We start from the raw sequence: 23,615 nt of genomic DNA on the forward strand, positions 1-23,615 counted from the left end.
ATCAACAAGCTTTACATCTGAACTCTCTGTCGCAGACGTCCTCATTTCGAAGAGGTCTTCTCACAAAACCGACACTCATGAACACAAAGGTGTCGGTTGTTCTGCTCTATGAGTCACACAAGCTTCAGTGGAGTCATTTGAAGGTAACTCTGTAAAAATGGCAAAAAGTGCATAGGGGGTCAAATGTGCCACGAATAACATGACCAAACATGAGTCTAGATTATTTTATTTATTTGTTTTCCTATATTTCTCAGATATAGGACCACTGGCGTACCGGACACCCCTCCACAGTTACAGAGAGGGTTAAAAAACGCTTTATTGCCATAGCAACATCAGGGAAACTGGGCAGAAGGGAGTGGTTCTTCAAATATAGCAGTTCTGCAACATCTTTAATTGAGTCTCTTATTCTCTTTAATTGTGGTGCAAACACGTTACAGAAAGATATTAACTGTAGAGGATGCTCTGGGACAGGTCATCTGGATACTGGACAGCCAACAAATTGGTAGATGCAAAAAGATTACCATCTTTGTTGAGGGCGTTGAGGGTACAAACTCAAAAATCGGTTTGCGATTTATCTTCATACTGGTGAACCAGTGTTTGAGTTGTGTGGTTGCAATATCAACAGTCCTTTATCTCTGGTATATCTTGGCATGCATCATTCGAGACTAAGTTTCAATATAAGACCAGAGGAGTCTCTCAAGTTGGATTTAATCTAAATGACTTTGATTGCCGTCCATTTGTGAATAATATTAGCCAGACAGATCCTGCTGAGTTCAACAATAAAAAATGGCTACATTTATCCTCAAGCTGAATACTTTTTTCCTCATTGTTAGGCTATTTAATGTGTAATTTTTATAAAAAGTGTATAAATAGCAGCTAAATAATGTATATAGCTATAGAGAGTAGGCTACACTGCTAAATGAAACAATCCATAGTAAACTAGTGTTTTGAGGGTGGACTGACTGTCATTTGGCATTATTAGACTGGTTTTTACACCCAACAACTTTCTATCCAAGCTGGGAGAGAGCACGAGGACTGCTCATGTCATGCGGGTTCAGGTAGGATATACAGGACAGTTGTATGTCTTTTTAAATAAATTGGTTGCTAATTAGTATTCTGTTGTGTCGAAAATAAATTTTACAATCTGCAATGTTTAACCTTTTCACAGTACCAACAAACGGGTGTGATCATTCTATAGTGGTCCCTGTTGGGTACGATCAAACCGGTGTGATTAGAACGCTTAATTAAAATGTTCATTTTCGATTGACGCAACAATCAGCATTTGAGCTGGCAACACTTTTTTTCACAGAAAAATTTTGCACAAACACGGTCTTTACAAAGTTATTTCCAGAATGTGACCAGTTTATTTTTGGATGCAATGTTCAGACATTCACCGAAGTAGCTAGAATATAACACAATCATCCAAACAAGAAAATGTAGGCTACATTTGTCCTAGCGCTAACTGAGGAAAGATTGACATAACACAAGCGGTCATATGTTTATAAGTCTTGGCTGACAGAAACTACAATATGAATTAGCTAATAGCAATTACTATTTAGAATGAATCATATCACGGGTGAGCTCACCATTGACAAGATGAGTTTGGTCTGTTTACAGTATGCATGTTGAAGGGGGTGTGTCGTCTACCATCATTCACTTCCCTTCATTCACTTCCGTAAGTTTACCCGAAAGATGACTGAACCATTCCTTCACCTCATTATAACATCTATGGTCACCCAGAATGCTTTGAATAATGTCAACAATCATGGTAGCTGGCAAATAGCTTATCTCATTATAATCAGTACAACCTTCAAAAAAGTATTTTACACACATCATAGGTGTCCATTACAATACATGCAATAATCGGAATGCATTATTTGTCACCAGTACTTGTGAATAAAACTGAAAATACATCATGCTACATCCATACAAAAACTCAGCAAAAAAAGAAATGTCCTCTCGCTGTCAACTGCGTTTATTTTCAGCAAACTTAACATGTGTAAATATTTGTATGAACATAACAAGATTCAACAACTGAGACATAAACTGAACAACTTCCACAGACATGTGACTAACAGAAATGGAATAATGTGTCCCTGAACAAAGGGGGGGGGGGGGGGTCAAAATCAAAAGTAACAGTCAGTATCTGGTGTGGCCACCAGCTGCATTAAGTACTGCAGTGCATCTCCTCCTCATGGACTGCACCAGATTTGCCCGTTCTTTGCAGTTCTTGCCTGCAATGACAACAAGCTCAGTCCGATGATGCTGTGACACACCGCCCCACACCATGACGGACCCTCCACCTCCAAATCGATCCCGCTCCAGAGTTCAGGCCTTGGTGTAACGCTCATTCCTTCGACGATGATTGTGAATCCGACCATCACCCCTGAAGAGACAAAACCGTGTCTCGTCAGTGAAGAGTATTTTTTGCCAGTCCTGTCTGGATCAACGACGGTGGGTTTGTGCTCATAGACGACGTTGTTTCCGGTGATGTCTGGTGAGGACCTTCCTTACAACAGGCCTACAAGCCCTCAGTCCAGCCTCTCGCAGCCTATTGAGGACAGTCTGAGCACTAATGGAGGGATTGTGCGTTCCTGGTGTAACTCGGGCAGTTGTTGCCATCCTGTACCTGTCCCGCAGGTGTGATGTTCGGATGTACCGATCCTGTGCAGGTGTTGTTACACGTGGTCTGCCACTGCGAGGACGATCAGCTGTCCGTCCTGTCTCCCTGTAGCGCTGTCTTAGGCATCTCACAGTATGGACATTGCAATTTTTTGCCCTGGACACATCCTTGCAGCCTGCCTAAGGCACGTTCACGCAGATGAGCAGGGATCCTGGGCATCTTTCTTTTGGTGTTTTTCAGAGTCAGTAGAAATGCGTCTTTTAGAGTCCTAAGTTTTCATAACTGTGACCTTAATTGCCTACCGTCTGTAAGCTGTTAGTGTCTTAACGACCGTTCCACAGGTGCATGTTCATTAACTGTTTATGGTTCATTGAACAAGCATGGGAAACAGTGTTTAAACCCGTAACAATGAAGATCTGTGAAGTTATTTGGATTTTTACTAATTATCTTTGAAAGACAGGGTCCTGAAAAAGGGACATTTATTTTTTTGCTGAGTTTACATACACACATACTTACATACATACACACAGTTGAAGTCGGAAGTTTAGGTACACTTTAGCCAAATACATTTAGACTCAGTTTTTTCACAATTCCTGACATTTAATCCTAGTAAAGATTCCCTTTCTTAGGTCAGTTAGGATCACCACTTCATTTTATGTCAGAATAAAAGTAGAGAGAGTGATTTATTTCAGCTTTTATTTCTTTCATCACATTCCCAGTGGGTCATAAGTTTACATACACTCAATAAGTATTTGGTAGCATTGCCTTTAAATTGTTTAACTTGGGTCAAACATTTCGGGTAGCCTTCCACAAGCTTCCCACAATAAGTTGGGTGACTTTTGTCCCATTCCTCCTGACAGAGCTGGTTTAACTGAGTCAGGTTTGTAGGCCTCCTTGCTCGCACATGCTTATTCAGTTCTGCCCACAAACGTTCTATAGGATTGAGGTCAGGGCTTTGTGATGGCCACTCCAATACCTTGACTTTGTTGTCCTTAAGCCATTTTGCCACAACTTTGGAAGTATGCTTGGGGTCATTGTCCATTTGGAAGGCCCATTTGCAACCAAGCTTTAACTTCCTGACTGATGTCTTGAGATTGATTCAAAATATACATAATTTTTCTTCTTCATGATGCCATCTATTTTATGAAGTGCACCAGTCCCTCCTGCAGCAAAGCACCCACAACATGATGCTGCCACCCCCGTGCTTCACGGTTTGGATGGTGTTCTTTCACTTGCAAGCCTCCCCCTTTTTCCTCCAAACATAGCGATGGTCATTATGGCCAAACAGTTCTATTTTTGTTTCATCAGACCAGAGGACATTTCTCAAAAAAGTATGTTCTTTGTCCCCATGTGCAGTTGCAAACCATAGTCTGGCTATTTAATGGCAGTTTTGGAGCAGTGGCTGAGGCTGAGCAGCCTTTCAGGTTATGTCGATATAGGATTCGTTTTACTGTGGATATAGATACTTTTGTACCTGTTTCCTCCAGCATCTTCACAAGGTCCTTTCATGTTGTTCTGGGATTTATTTGCACTTTTCGCACCAAAGTACGTTCATCTCTAGGAGACAGAATGCATCTCCTTCCTGAGCGGTGTGACGGCTGCGTGGTCCCATGGTGTTTATACTTGTGTACTATTGTTTGTTCAGATGAACGTGGTACTTTCAGGCGTTTGGAAATTGCTCCCAAGGATGAGCCAGACTTGTGGAGGTCTACAATTGTTTGGATTTCTTTTGATTTCTCCATGATGTCAAGCAACGAGGCACCAAAGTTTGAAGGTAGACCTTGAAACACATCCACAGATACACCTCCAATTGACTCAAATGATATCAAAAAGCTTATCAGAAGCTTCTAAAACCATGACAGAATTTTCTAGAATTTTCCAAGCTGTTTAAAACCTTTCTAGGACACACGTTCCGCTAGCGGAACCCCCCCCAACATTCCGCTGAAAAGGCAGCGCGGGAAATTCAAAAATATATTTTTTAAATATTTAACTTTCACACATTAACAAGTCCAATACAGCAAATGAAAGATAAACACCTTGTTAATCTACCGATCGTGTCCGATTTTTAAAATGTTTTACAGCGAAAACACAACATATATTTATGTTAGATCACCACCAAATCCAAAAAACACACAGCCATTTTTCCCAGCCAAATATAGTCACAAAAGCAGAAATAGAGATAAAATTAATCACTAACCTTTGATAGTCTTCATCAGATGACACTCATAGGACATCATGTTACACAATACATTTCTGTTTTGTTCGATAATGTGCATATTTATATCCACAAATCTCGGTTTACATTGGCGCCATGTTCAGAAATGCCTCCAAAATATCCGGAGTAATTACAGAGAGCCACGTCAAATAACAGAAATACTCATAAACTTTGATGAAAGATACATGTTTTACATTTAATTAAAGATACACTTGTTCTCAATGTAAGCGCTGTGTCAGATTTTTTTTTAAACTTTACGGAAAAAGCATACCATGCAATAATCTGAGACGGCGCTCAGAAATACACAACATTTCTCCGCCATGTTGGAGTCAACAGAAATACGAAATTACATCATAAATATTCCCTTACCTTTGATGATCTTTCATCAGAATGCAGTGCCAGGAATCGTAGTTCCACAATAAATAGTTGTTTTGTTCGATAATGTCCATTACTAGTGTCCAATTAGCTACTTTTGCTAGCACGTTTAGTTCACATGTCCAAACGCTGGCGCCGGTCCAGGCGAACTCGGACGAAAACTTAAAAAAGTTATATTCCAGGTCGAATAAACTGGTCAAATTAAGTAGAGAATCAATCTTCAGGATGTTGTTATCATATATATCCAATAACGTTCCAACCGGAGCATTCGTTTTTGTCTACAGAGTAATGGAATGCATGGCGATATCATGAGTAATGCGCATAACCAGGAACTAGCATTCTGCCAGACCACTGACTTAAATAGCTGCCATCCGGCCCCACATCACACTAGAGGCTTCATTCCACGTTCTACTGACTGTTGACATCTAGTGGAAGGCGTAGGAAGTGCGAGCAGATCCATATCTTACTGGGATGTGAAAAGACGATGGGTTTAACATCAACCAGCCCCAGAATTTCCACTTCCTGTTTGGAAGTTTGCCTGCCATATGAGTTCTGTTATACTCACAGACATAATTCAAACAGTTTTAGAAACTTCAGTCTTTTCTATCCAATAGTAATAATAATATGCATATATTAGCATCTGGAACAGAGTAGGAGGCAGTTCACTATGGGCACGCATTTCATCCAAAAGTGAAAATACTGCCCCCTATCCCTAAAAAGTTTTAAAGGCACAGTCAGCTTAGTTTATGTAAACTTCTGACCCACTGGAATTGTGATACAGTGATTTATAAGAGAAATAATCTGTCTGTAAACAATTGTTGGAAAAATTACTTGTGTCATGCACAACGTAGATGTCCTAACCGACTTGCCAAAGCTATAGTTTGTTAACAAGACATTTGTGGAGTGGTTGAAAAACGAGTTTTAATGACTACAACATAAGTGTATATAAAATTCCGACTTCAAATGTACATGCAGTATGCGCCTACAGTAGAAACGACAACACGATATACAGAGAATAAGGAACTTACTTTGATAGGAACTCACACATGTCCAAAGTTATTATTTGTAAGGAAAACAACAAGTTAGGCAAAGCTAGCACCAGCAAGAAAATGTTCCAATTCCTGCAAGACTGAGCAAATATATGCATACATGATTTGTGCAAACATGAGTGAAGTGCGGTGGGCTCTCCTCGAAGAGAGAAGTTTATCTGGCTCAGTTAAGCCTCAAACATAAATTGTACGCAACACTGAATGTGAATTAATGAGGAGGCTTAACAGACCTCTATTTAAACGGTTGGAAAATACAACTTGTTTGAAAATAATTTGAAACTGACAAGTTGAAACACAGCCTATAGATAGGCAGTGCATGTTAACTGCCCTGTTGCATAATAATCACATTTTGGAACAGTGAGTGCATTCTGACATCACGTGCATAAAACAACTCACGCTGGGGCGACCGTTTCAGACTCACGTGTGAAAAGGTTCAATTTCCAACTTTATTTACATTGTTGCCACAGCCAGAATGTTAAATCATGACAGCCTTGCGGCACTGTGTACAGCTTTGTGAAATGTTAAGCTTAACATGAGAAAATGACAACCAAATAGGCCTACCAATAAACATGTATCCATTTGCTAAAGCAAAGCTATACGCTACATGCCCTGGCACCACAGAAAGCCTATCATCGATCCGATAGGCAACCGCATAGATATGTCCCAATTTCAGCACCATGGACAGTGGTTGGTAGTCTAAACTTTGTGAGTGGCTCTCCGGCTGATGCATTTTATGTTAATTGTAGGGAGTGGGGGGCCCACTCCAACCTTGCGGGGGTCCAGAGAAACTGCATAACGCCAGGGTATAGGACAAATACTTCAAAACATTGATTTATTTTTGGACTGTCTGTTTTGCGAATATTAAATGTGTTAATGTTTCTATGGATTATAGCAGTAAAGGCCAAATTCAATGTTTCATCAAATATATATTTTTTATATACCTACAGGGGTCCTCAAATTCAAGTGGCTAAATTATCAATTTGATGACGACCATCTTAAAACAATTGCATATATTAACTTAGTAGATAATGCAACACTTTATGTTGGTGTTGTCTTTATTTTGGCAGTTACCTATATTTACCTCCAAGAAAACCTATGAGCAACCAATGGTGTATGTTTGTATGGGAATGAATGCCACCTGACAGTACAGTTTCAAAACAGTAAAACTGTTGAGCTAAGAAAGTTTGTTTATTTTTTTTGAGGGGGGGGGGACAACAGAATAAAAGATACAGTAAGAAATTATCAAAATGCAGAAAAAAAATGAATATACAACAGTCAATTCATTGATTAACTTGATATAGTCCCCTTTATAACTGTCCTTTCAGTTCTGGAAAAATGACAAATACAAAAAGCATGAAGACATACAATCAGTGTCAGTTGTCATTTAAATAAAGCAAAATCACAGTAGGCGTTACAGTAAATTAAGGAAGTTAACTATATGTACTACATACTGTATGTATAACAACAAATGTGTGGGTGTGGAGGGGGGTGTATGATGATCAATTTATGTAGAATACATTTCATTCTATTTATTTATGTATTCCATGTGGAAGCAGCATCACTCTTTGATCATGCATGACAAATTTCCCCACCTGGTCAATAAAGTAGATCAGATCAGTGCTCTTTAAGCTGCAGGGTTAGTCGTGACCTCCTCCAGCAGAGGCTTATACTGCTCCAGGTCCCGGATGTTCTGCAACATATCAGAGCAAAGTTACACATTACTTGGCAGGACACAACAAACATTACCTTGGTTGTGTGTGTGTGTATCTACATATCCGTATTCTACTTCCATTTGTATGGCCGTTGTATTCGCTCTGTTCAAGGGTTCTCTGTTCATACCTCTTTTCCCTCCTTTCCATTCTTGTACAAAGCCTTGATACCCAACAACGCAGAGCTTATGGTGACACAAAGCTGAAGGACTGCAAGGACGATGAGCACGATGTCCAAGGCATTCATCAACATCTAATGGTAGAACAAACACATGGAGGATTTGAACATATTGACCGGATTCTTAAGCAAGAGGGCTGTTGGTGAACACTGGAAAATACAGAAACAGACTGGCATACCAGCTATTAGAATGTGCTTTAAACATGGTACCCACTATCTCTCTTTAAGGACACATGCTCGTTGCTAAAGCAGTTTGATCCTTCTAATCAAATGTTCATATATTTGACTTAGAACAGACAAGGGACACCTTCCTCACATGATGGATATCATTAAAAAACTTCATTCAAAAGCATTCACCTGCGCAATCTGCTTGGCATCTTTGCATTTCGTCAAGAGTCTATCCCTCTCCGGATCACTGGGTGGTTTTGTCACCTGGCCGCCATAGTAGTCATCTCGCCAGTTGTAGTTGTCATCATTGCAAATCCACCAGAATTTGTAGTGTGCCAGGTCTATAGCATACAGCACAATTCCAGTAATGGCCAGAGCAGCACCTGACAGGTTCATCAACACACTGATGCCCACCTAAAACACAATCAGGGAATATAAAACCAGTTTGACTCAACTGAGTAAACCACAGAGGTCTAGATATCTCAGATATTCAGTTGATGATTATAATTCAGCTGGATCAGATTGAATGATTGTTCAATGGAGGAAGGGAATGAGGCTAAGGAATGACAGGAAAGAGTTAAAGGTATGTGCATCAGTGAACAACTCACCAAGCAGGGACTGGGGAACTTCTCAGCCAAGATACACATGATGCCAACTGCTATAAACTAAGTAGAAGGCACACATATCAAAATCAAATACGAACAACCTACACATTATTTGTCCTAATAAATAACAAAAACATTCGACTTTAACCCTGCTTTTTTTTTTTTTAAGACTAAGTGTGGGTAGGCCGCTACTTATGTTTCCTGGTTTTGTTTACTGTGGTTATAACTCCAAGTGAAATCACGTGCTTCCATACTAAACATGATGACATGGTAAACGATAACATAAAGTAAGCTTACCACACCACCAAGCCAATAAGGAACCCCAATCCATCGCAGTGAGCTAGAATAATCCGTGCTAACAAGGATTGCTCCCAAACCAATGTTGAGAACTCCCACCATGATCTGTATAGTCTGTGAAAGAAAATAATACATTTTAGAAAACTCTCTCTCACTTCCGATGACAAATGACACCCAGTGATGATAGACATGTATGTTGTGATGTGTGTTATTTTAGTTCACCCACCCCCAGAGCTGTCTGGGAACTTGTTTGGAGCCTCCTCAGTGCCTGGGACACAAAGCATGATGGGCTGTAGCACAAGGTCCCAAGTATTTGACACAGCAGGGGCCAACTGCTTCCTTCTTTAGAGTTCACAGTAAATACAGTCACCCCTCCACCTTTGGTCACAGTCACTGACATGCTGGCCACTCTTGGTTACACAGCTCTAAAACAAAAGGTAGAACAATCACCTTAATGTTAAAATAAGTGTGTATGCCTTATACTGTCATTATGTTAAAAGGTGCACATTCATTCCAATAACATCTGAAAAAGTCTGTGTTGTATCTGCAGGATACAACTTTTTCTTTAAAGGACCAACTATCCTTCCGTTAGAGAATTTATTGCATTGTACAGCACTCTGAATATGACCTAAATAAGGGCTCTCTTACTGTCACTGCTACAGTGTGTATTGGGTCATAGTGACTAACAGGTTCCATCCCACGTGGACAACATTAAAGTGAATCTACCCATTATTTTGTTGCTTTGCTTTCCTTCATTGCGGTAATCTCTTGCCTCATTGAAAGATGATAGGGCATGTCATAAAGTGTGGTGATGAGTGGATATAGAGCCTCTGCTAAACATGAGCAGGAAGTGCACAACATAACTCCCCCCTTCTGGGAAATGACTTGAAACAGCAAATGTATTACCATGTTGCTCAATTAACTTATGAATTCAAGCAAATCAGTACAGCACAACAATTCTGCATCACTTCACCATAAAGCATTTATGCCACTGATTGTTTACTTAGATATGGGGGAAACTCACTCATCCACTTACAATGTATAGCACCCACCTGGGCGATGCCATCAATGGCAGCCATTTTGAATTAGAAAGAACTCCACCCATTTTGTACCAGTAGGCTACAGGTATTTACAAATAGTGTTTATTTTTAGTTAGCAGCAGAAAGTACACATACCATATACTGTCCCAGTAAACCAGATTAAACAGTACTGTAAAATACAGTACTATCCAGAAGTTACACATCCGTGTGTCAGTGGTGGAGTTCGTTTGGCATGTCCCGGTGCCCCGGGTGTGTAGAGATTTCACTTAAAGACCAATGGAATGGTCTAAAATACGCAAACTCCGCCCACCAGGAGCACCAGGCCATGCAAAACAAACTCAACCATTGGGTGTTCTCCAATCAAATCCATCCCCTGACTCACGAATGTAAACCCTAACAAATGTTTGCATAGATTATAACTGCTGAACTTTGCAGTGTGAATTGTTTAATATAATCTATTTATTTACTATTTTGTAATTACATCATTTCATTTTGAGAGCATGAAACTACTACACACAGATTTAAGATTTAAATTCACTCAAAACGTATTATTCAACATGTATTTTAGAGAAAAGCTCACCCGTTCCTGCAATTGAAATGGACACCTCTACAGGTCCTGTTAAATCACAGTGGCACACCAGTCTGCTTGTTGCGCAGTTTGGTTTCCTTACAGGGAAGTAGCTGGTAGGGAGCGCTCAGCCAGTCTCAGCTAGTTCCCAACAGGCCCTCCTCCTCACTTTAAAGAGATCCTGAGAGGTTAACCCTTCCCTCACTGAATAATAAACATATAATGGATTCTTGTCATTTCCTGCCATACTGAAGAACCCCCCCACCACACACACACAAAGCAAGGACTCCATAGTTGTTCTTTGCCATTTTAATGATTTTCTTTGTTTTTAATAGAGCAAGCAGGGGCAAAGTACAAAGACGTGTAGTGCCAAGTCTTCATTATTGTTGTTTAAGAGCGCATGCCAATACTATGTTACAATCACAAAATTCTTTACTTGATCATAGTCCTCTATCTCACTCCTTTTCAATATGAGCACAATCAAGTATAGTATGTATTGTTGCTGGACTTAATCTAATGCTGTCAACTAACATTTCAGAAAGCAATATAATTATGACTTCCATGGGTGAACACTTCACCAACCATTGATCTTAATGACTGTTTGAATGAGGTCGATACCAGGAAAGTCCATGGCAATCACCCCGAAACATGCACTGCTGTGGTCACTGGAGAACTGTCTCAGATACTGATCGAGCCATGGGTCAATCTTTTCAGCCACCTTCTTGGGAGTTAGAAACATGCCCAACAGTGTGCCAATGCCAGTGCCACTGGAGTAGCTCAGAACGATATAATCCCCACCACAATCACCTGAAGCTTGTGTCAAGTGTTTCACAATTTTGTTCTCCTTGTCTGCAATATGCGTAACTTCATAGTCACCCTTGCTGTCTGTTTCCAAGAGAGGAATGCCCAGCTTAAAGCTGGATTTCTGTACAAATATCATCTTTCCTCTTGCCTCAGCCATAGTTGGCATGTCAGACTTCACCCATACATCTGTATCATCAATAATCATTTTTCCAACCAGCTCCTCAACATTCTCTTTATCAAACAAATCAGGCTTTACTCTAATGAGAACCGCCTCACTTCTGAATTCGGACAAAAATGCTCTGATCGTGTCAAGGACCTCATAGAACGACTTGTGTTGGTAGACAACCCCGTGCATGACAGTTTGTTTTCAAAGGCGAATATCCTGACATCCAGATAGCGTATGCCGGCCCTCAGCTGATCCCCCAACTCCCAGGCCTGACACTCTGCCGCTGGGCCTCCATAGAGAGCCATGGTGTAATGGGTACCAGGTATGGTGATGTCAGAGATTAATTTGTCGTCATCAATGGCCTCCATCCAGCCAATCTTGTAGGATTCTGGGAGTAGGAGTCCTTTGTCATTGAAGAAGAGGTCATTTCCTTGGCAAAAACCTCTAAAAGTAAATCATACAACAAAGGATTGACTCATCATTTGTTTGTCATTGAAATATTGGTGTTTGAGGGTTTTGAATGGTGTATAAGCTCACAGTAAAAAAAAGATGTGTCACCTTGCACTTTCCTGACCAGTGTACTCACTTTACCAAAATCAACTTGTTCTGCAACTAATGTCATACCATTTATCAAAGGTCATCAGCTAGATAATAGAGACTGAAAGGTTGAAGAGAGGCTTTACTTAGGTACCATGCTTTTTCATACACAGATGGGAGAATATAATCAGTCAACGGAGCATGGGATTGAGGGTGGTAGTGTTTGTAAAATATTGAAAAGCCAAATAAAGAAACCATGATAAAAAAATATATTAATATATATTTTTTTAAACAATCAGTCCAGACTATGCTTACTTTTTCTTAAATATCTGTGTATCCCTGTGAATTACAACTTGCACCAAAGCCATATGTCACGTACACTCCCTCTCTGGCGTTCAGGGTCGTCAGGCTGCTCATTATTAAGCACACCTGTCATCAGACTCACCTGGACTCAATCACCTGCCTGATTACCTTACATATCACTCCCTTTAGTTCAATCGCAGGCGTCAATGTTTCATGTCGGTACGCCACTCCTGTTTCTTGTTTTGTTCCATATTTATTTATTAAATACACTCCCTGAACTTGTTTCCCGACTCCCAGTTTACACCATATGTATGGTATACCACAAAAACATCAATTGACTCACAGCATTTTGCTCACTTTTCATAAACTTTTTTACTACTTCCATTAAGTTTAAACTAAAAGAAGAAATGTTAGGTTTGATTCAGAGTGGACAATGTAAACCCCTACAATATACATTCTGGAATTAATGGGGACTTATTTTAAATACCTGTAGCCATACTTACACAAAAAGCAGTAACATGTAGAGGTGGCAAAACAAAGCTTTCTCAGTGGTCCTCATGGTCACGTTAAAGGAGGAAAACATTCAACAACCTGCCAAAAAACATGAATAATATAATGCAAATCCAAAAATCATACTCCTGATTTTCTATATAGCCTACCTTTTCTAGATGGCTTTCCTATACCAAGACTGAAATACTGAAATGTTTCACCTGGCTAAAGACTGGGATACTCACATACTGCTCTGGACTAAGGAGTTTCACACAGGTGCTGGTGTTTTGACCTCTGCAGATTGGCAACAGAATTATAGCATACTGATAAAGGATAGGTGTGGCCTCGTAGTGTTTACCTACTGTTTTTCTTTTTCTTTGAGAAAGGTTAACCTGTCTGGCCCAGGCGTTCCGCTAGCGGAACTCCTCCCACATTCCACTGAAAAGGCAGAGCGCGAAATTCAAAAAATATTTTTTAGAAATGTTTAACTTTCACACATTAACAAGTCCAATACAGCAACTGAAAGATACACATCTTGTGAATCCAGTCAACATGTCCGATTTTTTCAATGTTTTACAGCGAAAACAGCACGTATATTTATGTTAGCTCACCACCAAATACGAAGGACAGACATTTTTCACAGCACAGGTAGCATGCACAAAGCCAACCTAACTAACCAAGAACCAACCAAACTAACCAAGAAACAACTTCATCAGATGACAGTCTTATAACATGTTACACAATAAATATATGTTTTGTTCGAAAAATGTGCATATTTGAGGTATAAATCAGTTTTACATTGCAGCTACCATCACAGCTACCGTCAAAAATAGCACCGAAGCAGCCAGAGTAATTATAGAGACCAACGTGGAATACCTAAATACTCATCATAAAACATTTCTGAAAAATGCATCGTGTACAGCAAATGAAAGACAAGCATCTTGTGAATCCAGCCAATATTTCAGATTTTTTAAGTGTTTTACAGCGAAAACACAATATAGCATTATATTAGCTTACTACAATAGCCTACCACACAACCGCATTCATTCATCAAGGCACGTTAGCGATAGCAATAGGCACGTTAGCGTTAGCGAATAAACCAGCAAAAGATATACATTTTCACTAACCTTCATAAACCTTCCTCAGATGACAGTCCTATAACATCAGGTTATACATACACTTATGTTTTGTTCGAAAATGTGCATATTTAGAGCTGAAATCAGTGGTTATCCATTATGCTAACGTCGCTTCCTTTTCCCAGAATGTGCGGATATTTCCTATAGACTCTCACCTATTCTGACCAAATAGCTATTCATAAACATTACAAAAAAATACATGTTGTATAGGAAATGATAGATCCATTAGTTCTTAATGCAATCGCAGTGTTAGAATTCTAAAAATATCTTCATTACGACATAAGGCTTATGTTATAGCGAGAGAGTGGCCAAAACCTGGGCGCAAAAATATATGTATATATGAAATAGCATCATAAAATGTTTCTTACTTTTGGTCATCTTCCATCAGAATGTTGGACAAGGGGTCCTTTGTCCAGAACAGTCGTTGTTTGGATTTAGAACATCGTTTTTCCCTCTTGAATTAGCAAGCACACTGGCCAAGTGGCGCGAAGCTCTCCTTTCTGAACAAAGGCACACAACGCAACACGCCTAACGTCCCGAATAAATTTCAAAAATCTAATAAAACTATATTGAAAAAAACATACTTTACGATGATATTGTGACATGTATCAAATAAAATCAAAGCCGGAGATAGTAGTCGCCTATAACGACGGCTTTTCAGAAGGCAATTCCAGGTCCATCTGCGCGCTTTCCAGAAAACAGGAAATGGATGACTCGTCGTGCCAAGAGGATATATTCCACCTCAGACCAAGATAAACACTTAATTTCTTCTCTCACTTCCTCTTGACATCTAGGGGAAGGTGTATGACGTGCATGTATACTCATACGTATCATGCCCATTTATAGGCAGGCCCTTGAACAGAGCATAATTTTCAGACTTTCCACTTCCTGGTCAGAAAGTGTGCTGCCAAATAAGTTCTGTTATACTCACAGACATAATTCAAACAGTTTTAGAAACGTCCGAGTCTTTTCTATCCAATAGTAATAATAATATGCATATATTAGCATTTGGAACAGAGTAGGAGGCAGTTCACTATGGGCACGCAATTCATCCAAAAGTGAAAATACTGCCCCCTATCCCTAAAAAGTTTTAAAGGCACAGTCAGCTTAGTTTATGTAAACTTCTGACCCACTGGAATTGTGATACAGTGATTTATAAGAGAAATAATCTGTCTGTAAACAATTGTTGGAAAAATTACTTGTGTCATGCACAAAGTAGATGTCCTAACCGACTTGCCAAAGCTATAGTTTGTTAACAAGACATTTGTGGAGTGGTTGAAAAACGAGTTTTAATGACTACAACATAAGTGTATATAAAATTCCGACTTCAAATGTACATGCAGTATGCGCCTACAGTAGAAACGACAACACGATATACAGAGAATAAGGAACTTACTTTGATAGGAACTCACACATGTCCAAAGTTATTATTTGTAAGGAAAACAACAAGTTAGGCAAAGCTAGCACCAGCAAGAAAATGTTCCAATTCCTGCAAGACTGAGCAAATATATGCATACATGATTTGTGCAAACATGAGTGAAGTGCGGTGGGCTCTCCTCGAAGAGAGAAGTTTATCTGGCTCAGTTAAGCCTCAAACATAAATTGTACGCAACACTGAATGTGAATTAATGAGGAGGCTTAACAGACCTCTATTTAAACGGTTGGAAAATACAACTTGTTTGAAAATAATTTGAAACTGATAAGTTGAAACACAGCCTATAGATAGGCAGTGCAGGTTAACTGCCCTGTTGCGTAATAATCACATTTTGGAACAGTGAGTGCATTCTGACATCACGTGTATAAAACAACTAATGCTGGTGCGACCGTTTCAGACTCATGTGTGAAAAGGTTCAATTTCCAACTTTATTTACATTGTTGCCACCAGCCAGAATGTTAAATCATGACAGCCTTGCGGCAATGTGTACAGCTTTGTGAAATGTTAAGCTTAACATGAGAAAATGACAACCAAATAGGCCTACCAATAAACATGTATCCATTTGCTAAAGCAAAGCTATACGCTACATGCCCTGGCACCACAGAAAGCCTATCATCGATCCGATAGGCAACCGCATAGATATGTCCCAATTTCAGCACCATGGACAGTGGTTGGTAGTCTAAACTTTGTAAGTGGCTCTCTGGCTGATGCATTTTATGTTAATTGTAGGGAGTGGGGGGCCCACTCCAACCTTGCGGGGGTCCAGAGAAACTGCATAACGCCAGGGTATAGGACAAATACTTCAAAACATTGATTTATTTTTGGACTGTCTGTTTTGCGAATATTAAATGTGTTAATGTTTCTATGGATTATAGCAGTAAAGGCCAAATTCAATGTTTCATCAAATATATATTTTTATATACCTACAGGGGTCCTCAAATTCAAGTGGCTAAATTATCAATTTGATGACGACCATCTTAAAACAATTGCATATATTAACTTAGTAGATAATGCAACACTTTATGTTGGTGTTGTCTTTATTTTGGCAGTTACCTATATTTACCTCCAAGAAAACCTATGAGCAACCAATGGTGTATGTTTGTATGGGAATGAATGCCACCTGACAGTACAGTTTCAAAACAGTAAAACTGTTGAGCTAAGAAAGTTTGTTTATTTTTTTTGAGGGGGGGGGGACAACAGAATAAAAGATACAGTAAGAAATTATCAAAATGCATAAAAAAAATGAATATACAACAGTCAATTCATTGATTAACTTGATATAGTCCCCTTTATAACTGTCCTTTCAGTTCTGGAAAAATGACAAATACAAAAAGCATGAAGACATACAATCAGTGTCAGTTGTCATTTAAATAAAGCAAAATCACAGTAGGCGTTACAGTAAATTAAGGAAGTTAACTATATGTACTACATACTGCATGTATAACAACAAATGTGTGGGTGTGGAGGGGGGTGTATGATGATCAATTTATGTAGAATACATTTCATTCTATTTATTTATGTATTCCATGTGGAAGCAGCATCACTCTTTAATCATCCATGACAAATTTCCACACCTGGTCAATAAAGTAGATCAGATCAGATCAGTGCTCTTTAAGCTGCAGGGTTAGTGGTGACCTCCTCCAGCAGAGGCTTATACTGCTCCAGGTCCTGGATGTTCTGCAACATATCAGAACAAAGTTACACATTACTTGGCAGGACACAACAAACATTACCTTGGTTGTGTGTGTGTGTGTGTGTATCTACATATCCGTATTCTACTTCCATTTGTATGGCCGTTGTATTCGCTCTGTTCAAGGGTTCTCTGTTCATACCTCTTTTCCCTCCTTTCCATTCTTGTACAAAGCCTTGATACCCAACACCGCAGAGCTTATGGTGACACAAAGCTGAAGGACTGCAAGGACGATGAGCACAATGTCCAAGGCATTCATCAACATCTAATGGTAGAACAAACACATTTGAACATATTGATTGGATTGTTTAGCAAGATAGTGCTGTTGGTGAACACTGGAAAATACAGAAACAGACTGGCATACCAGCTATTAGAATGTGCTTTAAACATGGTACCCACTATCTCTCTTTAAGGACACATGCTCGTTGCTAAATTAAGCAGTTTGATCCTTCTAATCAAATGTTTATATATTTTACTTAAAACAGACAAGGGACACCTTCCTCACATGATGGATATCATTAAAAAACTTCATTGAAAAGCATTCACCTGTGCAATCTGCTTGGCATCTTTGCATTTCGCCAAGAGTCTATCCCTCTCCGGATCACTGGGTGGTTTTGTCACCTGGCCGCCATAGTAGTCATCTCGCCAGTTGTAGTTGTCATCATTGCAAATCCACCAGAAATTGTAGTTTGCCAGGTCTACAGCATACAGCACAATTCCAGTAATGGCCAGAGCAGCACCTGACAGGTTCATCAACACACTGATGCCCACCTAAAACACAATCAGGGAATATAAAACCAGTTTGACTCAACTGAGTAAACCACAGAGGTCTAGATATCTCAGATATTCAGTTGATGATTATAATTCAGCTGGATCAGATTGAATGATTGTTCAATGGAGGAAGGGAATGAGGCTAAGGAATGACAGGAAAGAGTTAAAGGTATGTGCATCAGTGAACAACTCACCAAGCAGGGACTGGGGAACTTCTCAGCCAATATACACATGATGCCAACTGCTATAAACTAAGGAGAAGGCACACATAAATACGAACAACCTACAATCAACACATTATTTGTCCTTATAAATAACAAAAATGTCATAAGAAAAAAACAGATATTTGACTTTAACCCTGTTATTTTATTTTAAAAAGACTAAGTGTGGGTAGGCAGTTACTTATTATTCCTGGTTTTGTTTACTGTGGTTATAACTCCAAGTGAAATCACGTGCTTCCATACTAAACATGATGACATGATAAACGATAACAAAATAAAGTAAGCTTACCACACCACCAAGCCAATAAGGAACCCAATTCCATCGCAGTGAGCTAGAATAATCCGTGCTAACAAGGATTGCTCCCAAGCCAATGTTGAGAACTCCCACCATGATCTGTATAGTCTGTGAAAGAAAATAATAATTTTAGAAATCTCTCTCACTTCCGATGATAAATGCAACTCAGTGATGATAGACATGTATGTTGTGGTGTGTTAATTTAGTTCACCCACCCCCAGAGCTGACTGGGAACTTGCTTGGAGCCTCCTCAGTCCCTGGGACACAGAGCATGATGGGCTGTAGCACAAGGTCCCAAGTATTTGACACAGCAGGGGCCAACTGCTTCCTTCTTTAGAGTTCACAGTAAATACAGTCACCCCTCCACCTTTGGTCACAGTCACTGACATGCTGGCCACTCTTGGTTACACAGCTCTAAAACAAAAGGCAGAACAATCACCTTAATGTTAAAATAAGTGTGTATGCCTTATACTGTCATGATGTTAAAAGGTGCACATTCATTCCAATAACATCTGAAAAAGTCTGTGTTGTATCTGCAGGATACAACTTTTTCTTTAAAGGACCAAGTATCCTTCCGTTAGAGAATGTATTGCATTGTACAGCACTCTGAATATGACCTAAATAAGGGCTCTCTTGTTGTCACTGCTAGAGTGTGTATTGGGCCATAGTGACTAACAGGTTCCATCCCATGTGGACAACATTAAAGTGAATCTACCCATTATTTTGTTGCTTTGCTTTCCTTCATTGCGGTAATCTCTTGCCTCATTGAAACATGATAGGAGATAGGGCATGTCATAAAGTGTGGTGATGAGTGGGTGTAGAGCCTATGCTACACAGGAGCAGGAAGTGCACAACATAAAACCCCCTCTTCTGGGAAATTACTTGAAACAGGGGAAACTCACATCATCCACTTCAAATGTATAGCACCCATCTGGGTGATTTTATTTTACCTTTATTTAACCAGGTAGGGTAGTTGAGAACAAGTTCTCATTTACAACTGCGACCTGGCCAAGAAAAGGAGATATACACATACAACAACACAGAGTTACACATGGAATAAACAAACACACAGTCAATAATACAGTAGAAAAAAAACACCAATGGCAGCCATTTTGAATTAGAAAGCACTCCACCCATTTTGTACCAAATAGGCTACAGGTATTTACAAATAGTGTTTAATTATTTTTAGTTGGCAGCAGAAAGTACACATACCATATAATGTCCCAGTAAACCAGATTAAACAGTACTGTAAAATACATTACTATCCAGGAGTTACACATCCGTCTGTCAGTGGTGGAGTTCGTTTTGCATGTCCCGGTGCCCCGGGTGTGTAGAGATTTCACTTAAGGACCAATGGAATGGTTTAAAATAAGCAAACTCTGCCCACCAGGCCATGCAAAACAAACTCAACCATTGGGTGTTCCAAAACATTCAAATCCCTCCCCCTGACTCACAAAAGAATGTAAACCACGACAAATGTTTGCATAGATTATAACTGCTGAACTTTGAAGTGTGAATTGTTAAATATCAACTATTTATTTACTATTTTGTAATTACATCATTTCTTTTTGAGAGCATGAAACAACTACACACAGATTTAAATTCACTCAAAACGTATTATTCAAAATATATTTTAGAGAAAAGCTCACCCGTTCCTGCAATTCAGATGGACACCTCTACAGGTCCTGTTCAATCACGGTGGCAGACCAGTCTGCTTGTTGCGCAGTTTGGTTTCCTTACAGGGAAGTAACTGGTAGGGAGCGCTCAGCCAGTCTCAGCTAGTTCCCAACAGGCCCTCCTCCTCACTTTAAAGAGATCCTGAGAGGTTAACCCTTCCCTCACTGAAAAATAAACATATAATGGATTCCTGTCATTTCCTGCCCATACTGAGGAACCCCCCCCCCCCCCATCCTCCCCATAAAGACGTGTAGTGCCAATTCTTCCTTATTGTTGTTTAAGAGCGCATGCCAATACTACGTTACAATCACTAAATTCTTTACTTGATCATAGTCTTCTTTCTCGCTCCTTTTCAATATGAGCACAATCAAGTATAGTATGTATTGTTGCTGGACTTAATCTAATGCTGTCAACTAACATTTCAGAAAGCAATAGAATTATGACTTCCATGGGTGAACACTTCACCAATCATTGATCTTAATGACTGTTTGAATGAGGTCGATACCAGGAAAGTCCATGGCAATCACCCCGAAACATGCACTGCTGTGGTCACTGGAGAACTGTCTCAGATACTGATCGAGCCATGGGTCAATCTTTTCAGCCACCTTCTTGGGAGTTAGAAACATGCCCAACAGTGTGCCAATGCCAGTGCCACTGGAGTAGCTCAGAACGATATAATCCCCACCACAATCACCTGAAGCTTGTGTCAAGTGTTTCACAATTTTGTTCTCCTTGTCTGCAATATGCGTAACTTCATAGTCACCCTTGCTGTCTGTTTCCAAGAGAGGAATGCCCAGCTTAAAGCTGGATTTCTGTACAAATATCATCTTTCCTCTTGCCTCAGCCATAGTTGGCATGTCAGACTTCACCCATACATCTGTATCATCAATAATCATTTTTCCAACCAGCTCCTCAACATTCTCTTTATCAAACAAATCAGGCTTTACTCTAATGAGAACCGCCTCACTTCTGAATTCGGGCAAAAATGCTCTGATCGTGTCTAGGACCTCATAGAACGACTTATGTTGGTAGACAACCCAGTGCATGACAGAGTTTGTTTTCAAAGGTGAATATCCTGACATCCAGATAGCGTATGCCGGCCCTCAGCTGATCCCCCCAAATCCCAGGCCTGACACTCTGCCACTGGGCCTCCATGGAAAGCCATGATGTCATGGTTACCAGGTATGGTGATATCAGAGATTATTTCGTCGTCATCAATGGCCTCCATCCAGCCAATCTTGTAGGATTCTGGGAGTAGGATTCCTTTGTCATTGAAGAAGAGGTCATTTCCTTGGCAAAAACCTCTAAAAGTAAATCATACAACAAAGGATTGACTCATCATTTGTTTGTCATCGAAATATTGGTGTTTGAGGGTTATGAATGGTGTATAAACTCACAGTCTAAAAAGACATTGGTGTCAGAGAAAGATAAGCAAACTTTTTTTTAAATCAAATAGTACATTCTCAGCCTTGATCTGCGATCCCCAATGTGAGACGAGCCTCGTTAATAACGTCTATAGCTAGGTTTGCAGCCAATTGGCAACAGATTTTCATAAGAATATTCTCAAATACACATAAAGAAAAATATACACATTTTCCCACCAGTGGTGTTTCCACCAACCATGCTTGTTGTGGATAAAAGTCCATGCGTGAGGATGTAGTGCACACAAAATGTACTTTTTCGCTTAAAGCTGCAATATGTAACTTGTTACTGTCATTCCCATTGAAAGCAAGTCTATGATGTTTTACATGTTAGTCATATCGCAAAGACTTACAGTAGTGAGTGCATTATTTTTCCTACTAAGAAGCGGTAGAACAGTTTTAGGTGGGCTGTGGCTCCCGGTTTAAAGGTTAGTTTTTGAGTCTTTTACTTTCAGTTTTGTAGGCTATACCAGCTTCAAACAGCTGAAAATTCAACATTTTTGCTTATGGAAAATGTATTTTACAGCAGTTTAGATCACGTGTCAAACTCATTCCACGGAGAGCCGAGCTTTCGCTCCACCCTTGTACTTGATTGACTAATTAAGGTTAGTAATTAGTATGAAACTCCCCTCACCTGGTTGTCTAGGTCTTCATTGAAAGGAAAAAACAAATACCCGCAGACACTCTGCCCTCCATGGAATGAGTTTGACACCCCTGGTTTAGATAGTATGCCTACAATCATTATCTACACCAGTGGATCCCAAAACGTTTTCACTCGGGACCCCCTTCCCCCTGCGCGCGCCACATCCAAATGTACTTTCATAAGATAATTATTATATCAAATCAATATTTGCTCATAAAGGCGTTTCCACCGCCATTTCTCGCGTAATTAATTTTACCGACACAAAAAGATCCCGCCATGTCCAATGAACAAATTATCTGTTGGGATTTATAACATTGAAGCCTACCGACACGTCCTGTTTCCATCACAGCTTTCATTAATATTTTTTTATAAGATAGGACTTTAGGTCAAATGCATTAGGGTCGTGCAGTGCTTTGATTTAGTTATTAGGCCTAATAGGCTGTTATTCACCTTCTAAACCTAATTTTCATGTCATTAAAGAATTAAATGAATGCATGTGGGATTTTATGCTCATTACCGCACAAAAACTCCAATAATTTAAAGGGCCAATCTGCAGTTAAAACAATAACAAAGTAGACACCCCAACTCTGTAATGTTATGGTAAAAAAAGCTGAGGGATGGGCCTGGAGAAATGTAACCACTCTCACTTTCATAAACATGACGGTGCAAGGACTGACCATCCACGATATTAACATTTTCTTTTCAACCAAGTTTTTAGAATGCAGTGTCTGTTTGCATTGTTTACAAACATTGTTTTACTCCAATCTTATATTTTGGGTTTTGATAGGGTGTGACAGTTGAACTAAGATCATGAGGCATAAATTATATTCTTCAAGAATCAATTTATATCATTCATTCTTGGGTTTATATACATCATTGAGTAGCACACATACATTTTGGTCAAATGCAATGACACCCCCACACCACTAGACTTCAACGTTGCAAAGACCTCAGGTAATACTGCTTTCATCTCAGCTTGAGAATCTTGTTAGCTGGTTTTGTGAAGTAGCAAAGATTGTTTATTATATTGACAAGATAGTAAAGTGACCGCTATAACAATGGAAATACATGTCCTCAAAGATGGAAGGCGGGCGATGTGAGAGCAGGTGGGAACATTCTAGCGAATGAGAGGGCCGAAATGAGTGGCCCTAGAGATAGATAGAGGACTCATCTTTGTATGTGCGATTATAGTGTCTGTGA

General features: G+C 39.6%; 2 protein-coding genes and 1 pseudogene across 3 annotated transcripts; all 3 read right to left on the minus strand.

Annotated features, from left to right (window-relative positions):
* Positions 1–7,431: 7,431 nt before the first annotated feature.
* On the minus strand, positions 7,432–10,975 carry LOC129857514 (uncharacterized). The gene is made up of 8 exons (XM_055925838.1): positions 10,840–10,975; positions 9,446–9,644; positions 9,220–9,333; positions 8,926–8,982; positions 8,507–8,731; positions 8,102–8,224; positions 7,855–7,952; positions 7,432–7,589 (listed from the first exon to the last, which is right to left on the minus strand). Exons 2-7 carry the CDS (start codon positions 9,617–9,619, stop codon positions 7,887–7,889), a joined length of 759 nt encoding a protein of 252 aa, XP_055781813.1. The 5' UTR covers positions 9,620–9,644; positions 10,840–10,975; the 3' UTR covers positions 7,432–7,589; positions 7,855–7,886.
* Positions 10,976–11,120: 145 nt separating this feature from the next.
* LOC129856697 (1-phosphatidylinositol phosphodiesterase-like) lies at positions 11,121–13,795 on the minus strand (annotated as a pseudogene).
* Positions 13,796–16,848: 3,053 nt separating this feature from the next.
* LOC129857516 (transmembrane protein 176A-like) lies at positions 16,849–20,469 on the minus strand. Of its 2 annotated transcripts, XM_055925841.1 has the most exons (9): positions 20,324–20,469; positions 19,625–19,678; positions 18,890–19,088; positions 18,669–18,782; positions 18,353–18,409; positions 17,934–18,158; positions 17,530–17,652; positions 17,272–17,374; positions 16,849–17,006 (listed from the first exon to the last, which is right to left on the minus strand). In XM_055925841.1, exons 3-8 carry the CDS (start codon positions 19,061–19,063, stop codon positions 17,309–17,311), a joined length of 759 nt encoding a protein of 252 aa, XP_055781816.1. In that variant the 5' UTR covers positions 19,064–19,088; positions 19,625–19,678; positions 20,324–20,469; the 3' UTR covers positions 16,849–17,006; positions 17,272–17,308. The 2 variants fall into 2 exon arrangements, with proteins under 2 accessions (XP_055781816.1, XP_055781815.1); XM_055925840.1 differs by having other exon boundaries at positions 16,849–17,374.
* Positions 20,470–23,615: the final 3,146 nt, after the last annotated feature.

The sequence above is a fragment of the Salvelinus fontinalis genome, chromosome 6 (genome assembly GCF_029448725.1).
Source record: "Salvelinus fontinalis isolate EN_2023a chromosome 6, ASM2944872v1, whole genome shotgun sequence".
Taxonomy (NCBI): domain Eukaryota; kingdom Metazoa; phylum Chordata; class Actinopteri; order Salmoniformes; family Salmonidae; genus Salvelinus; species Salvelinus fontinalis.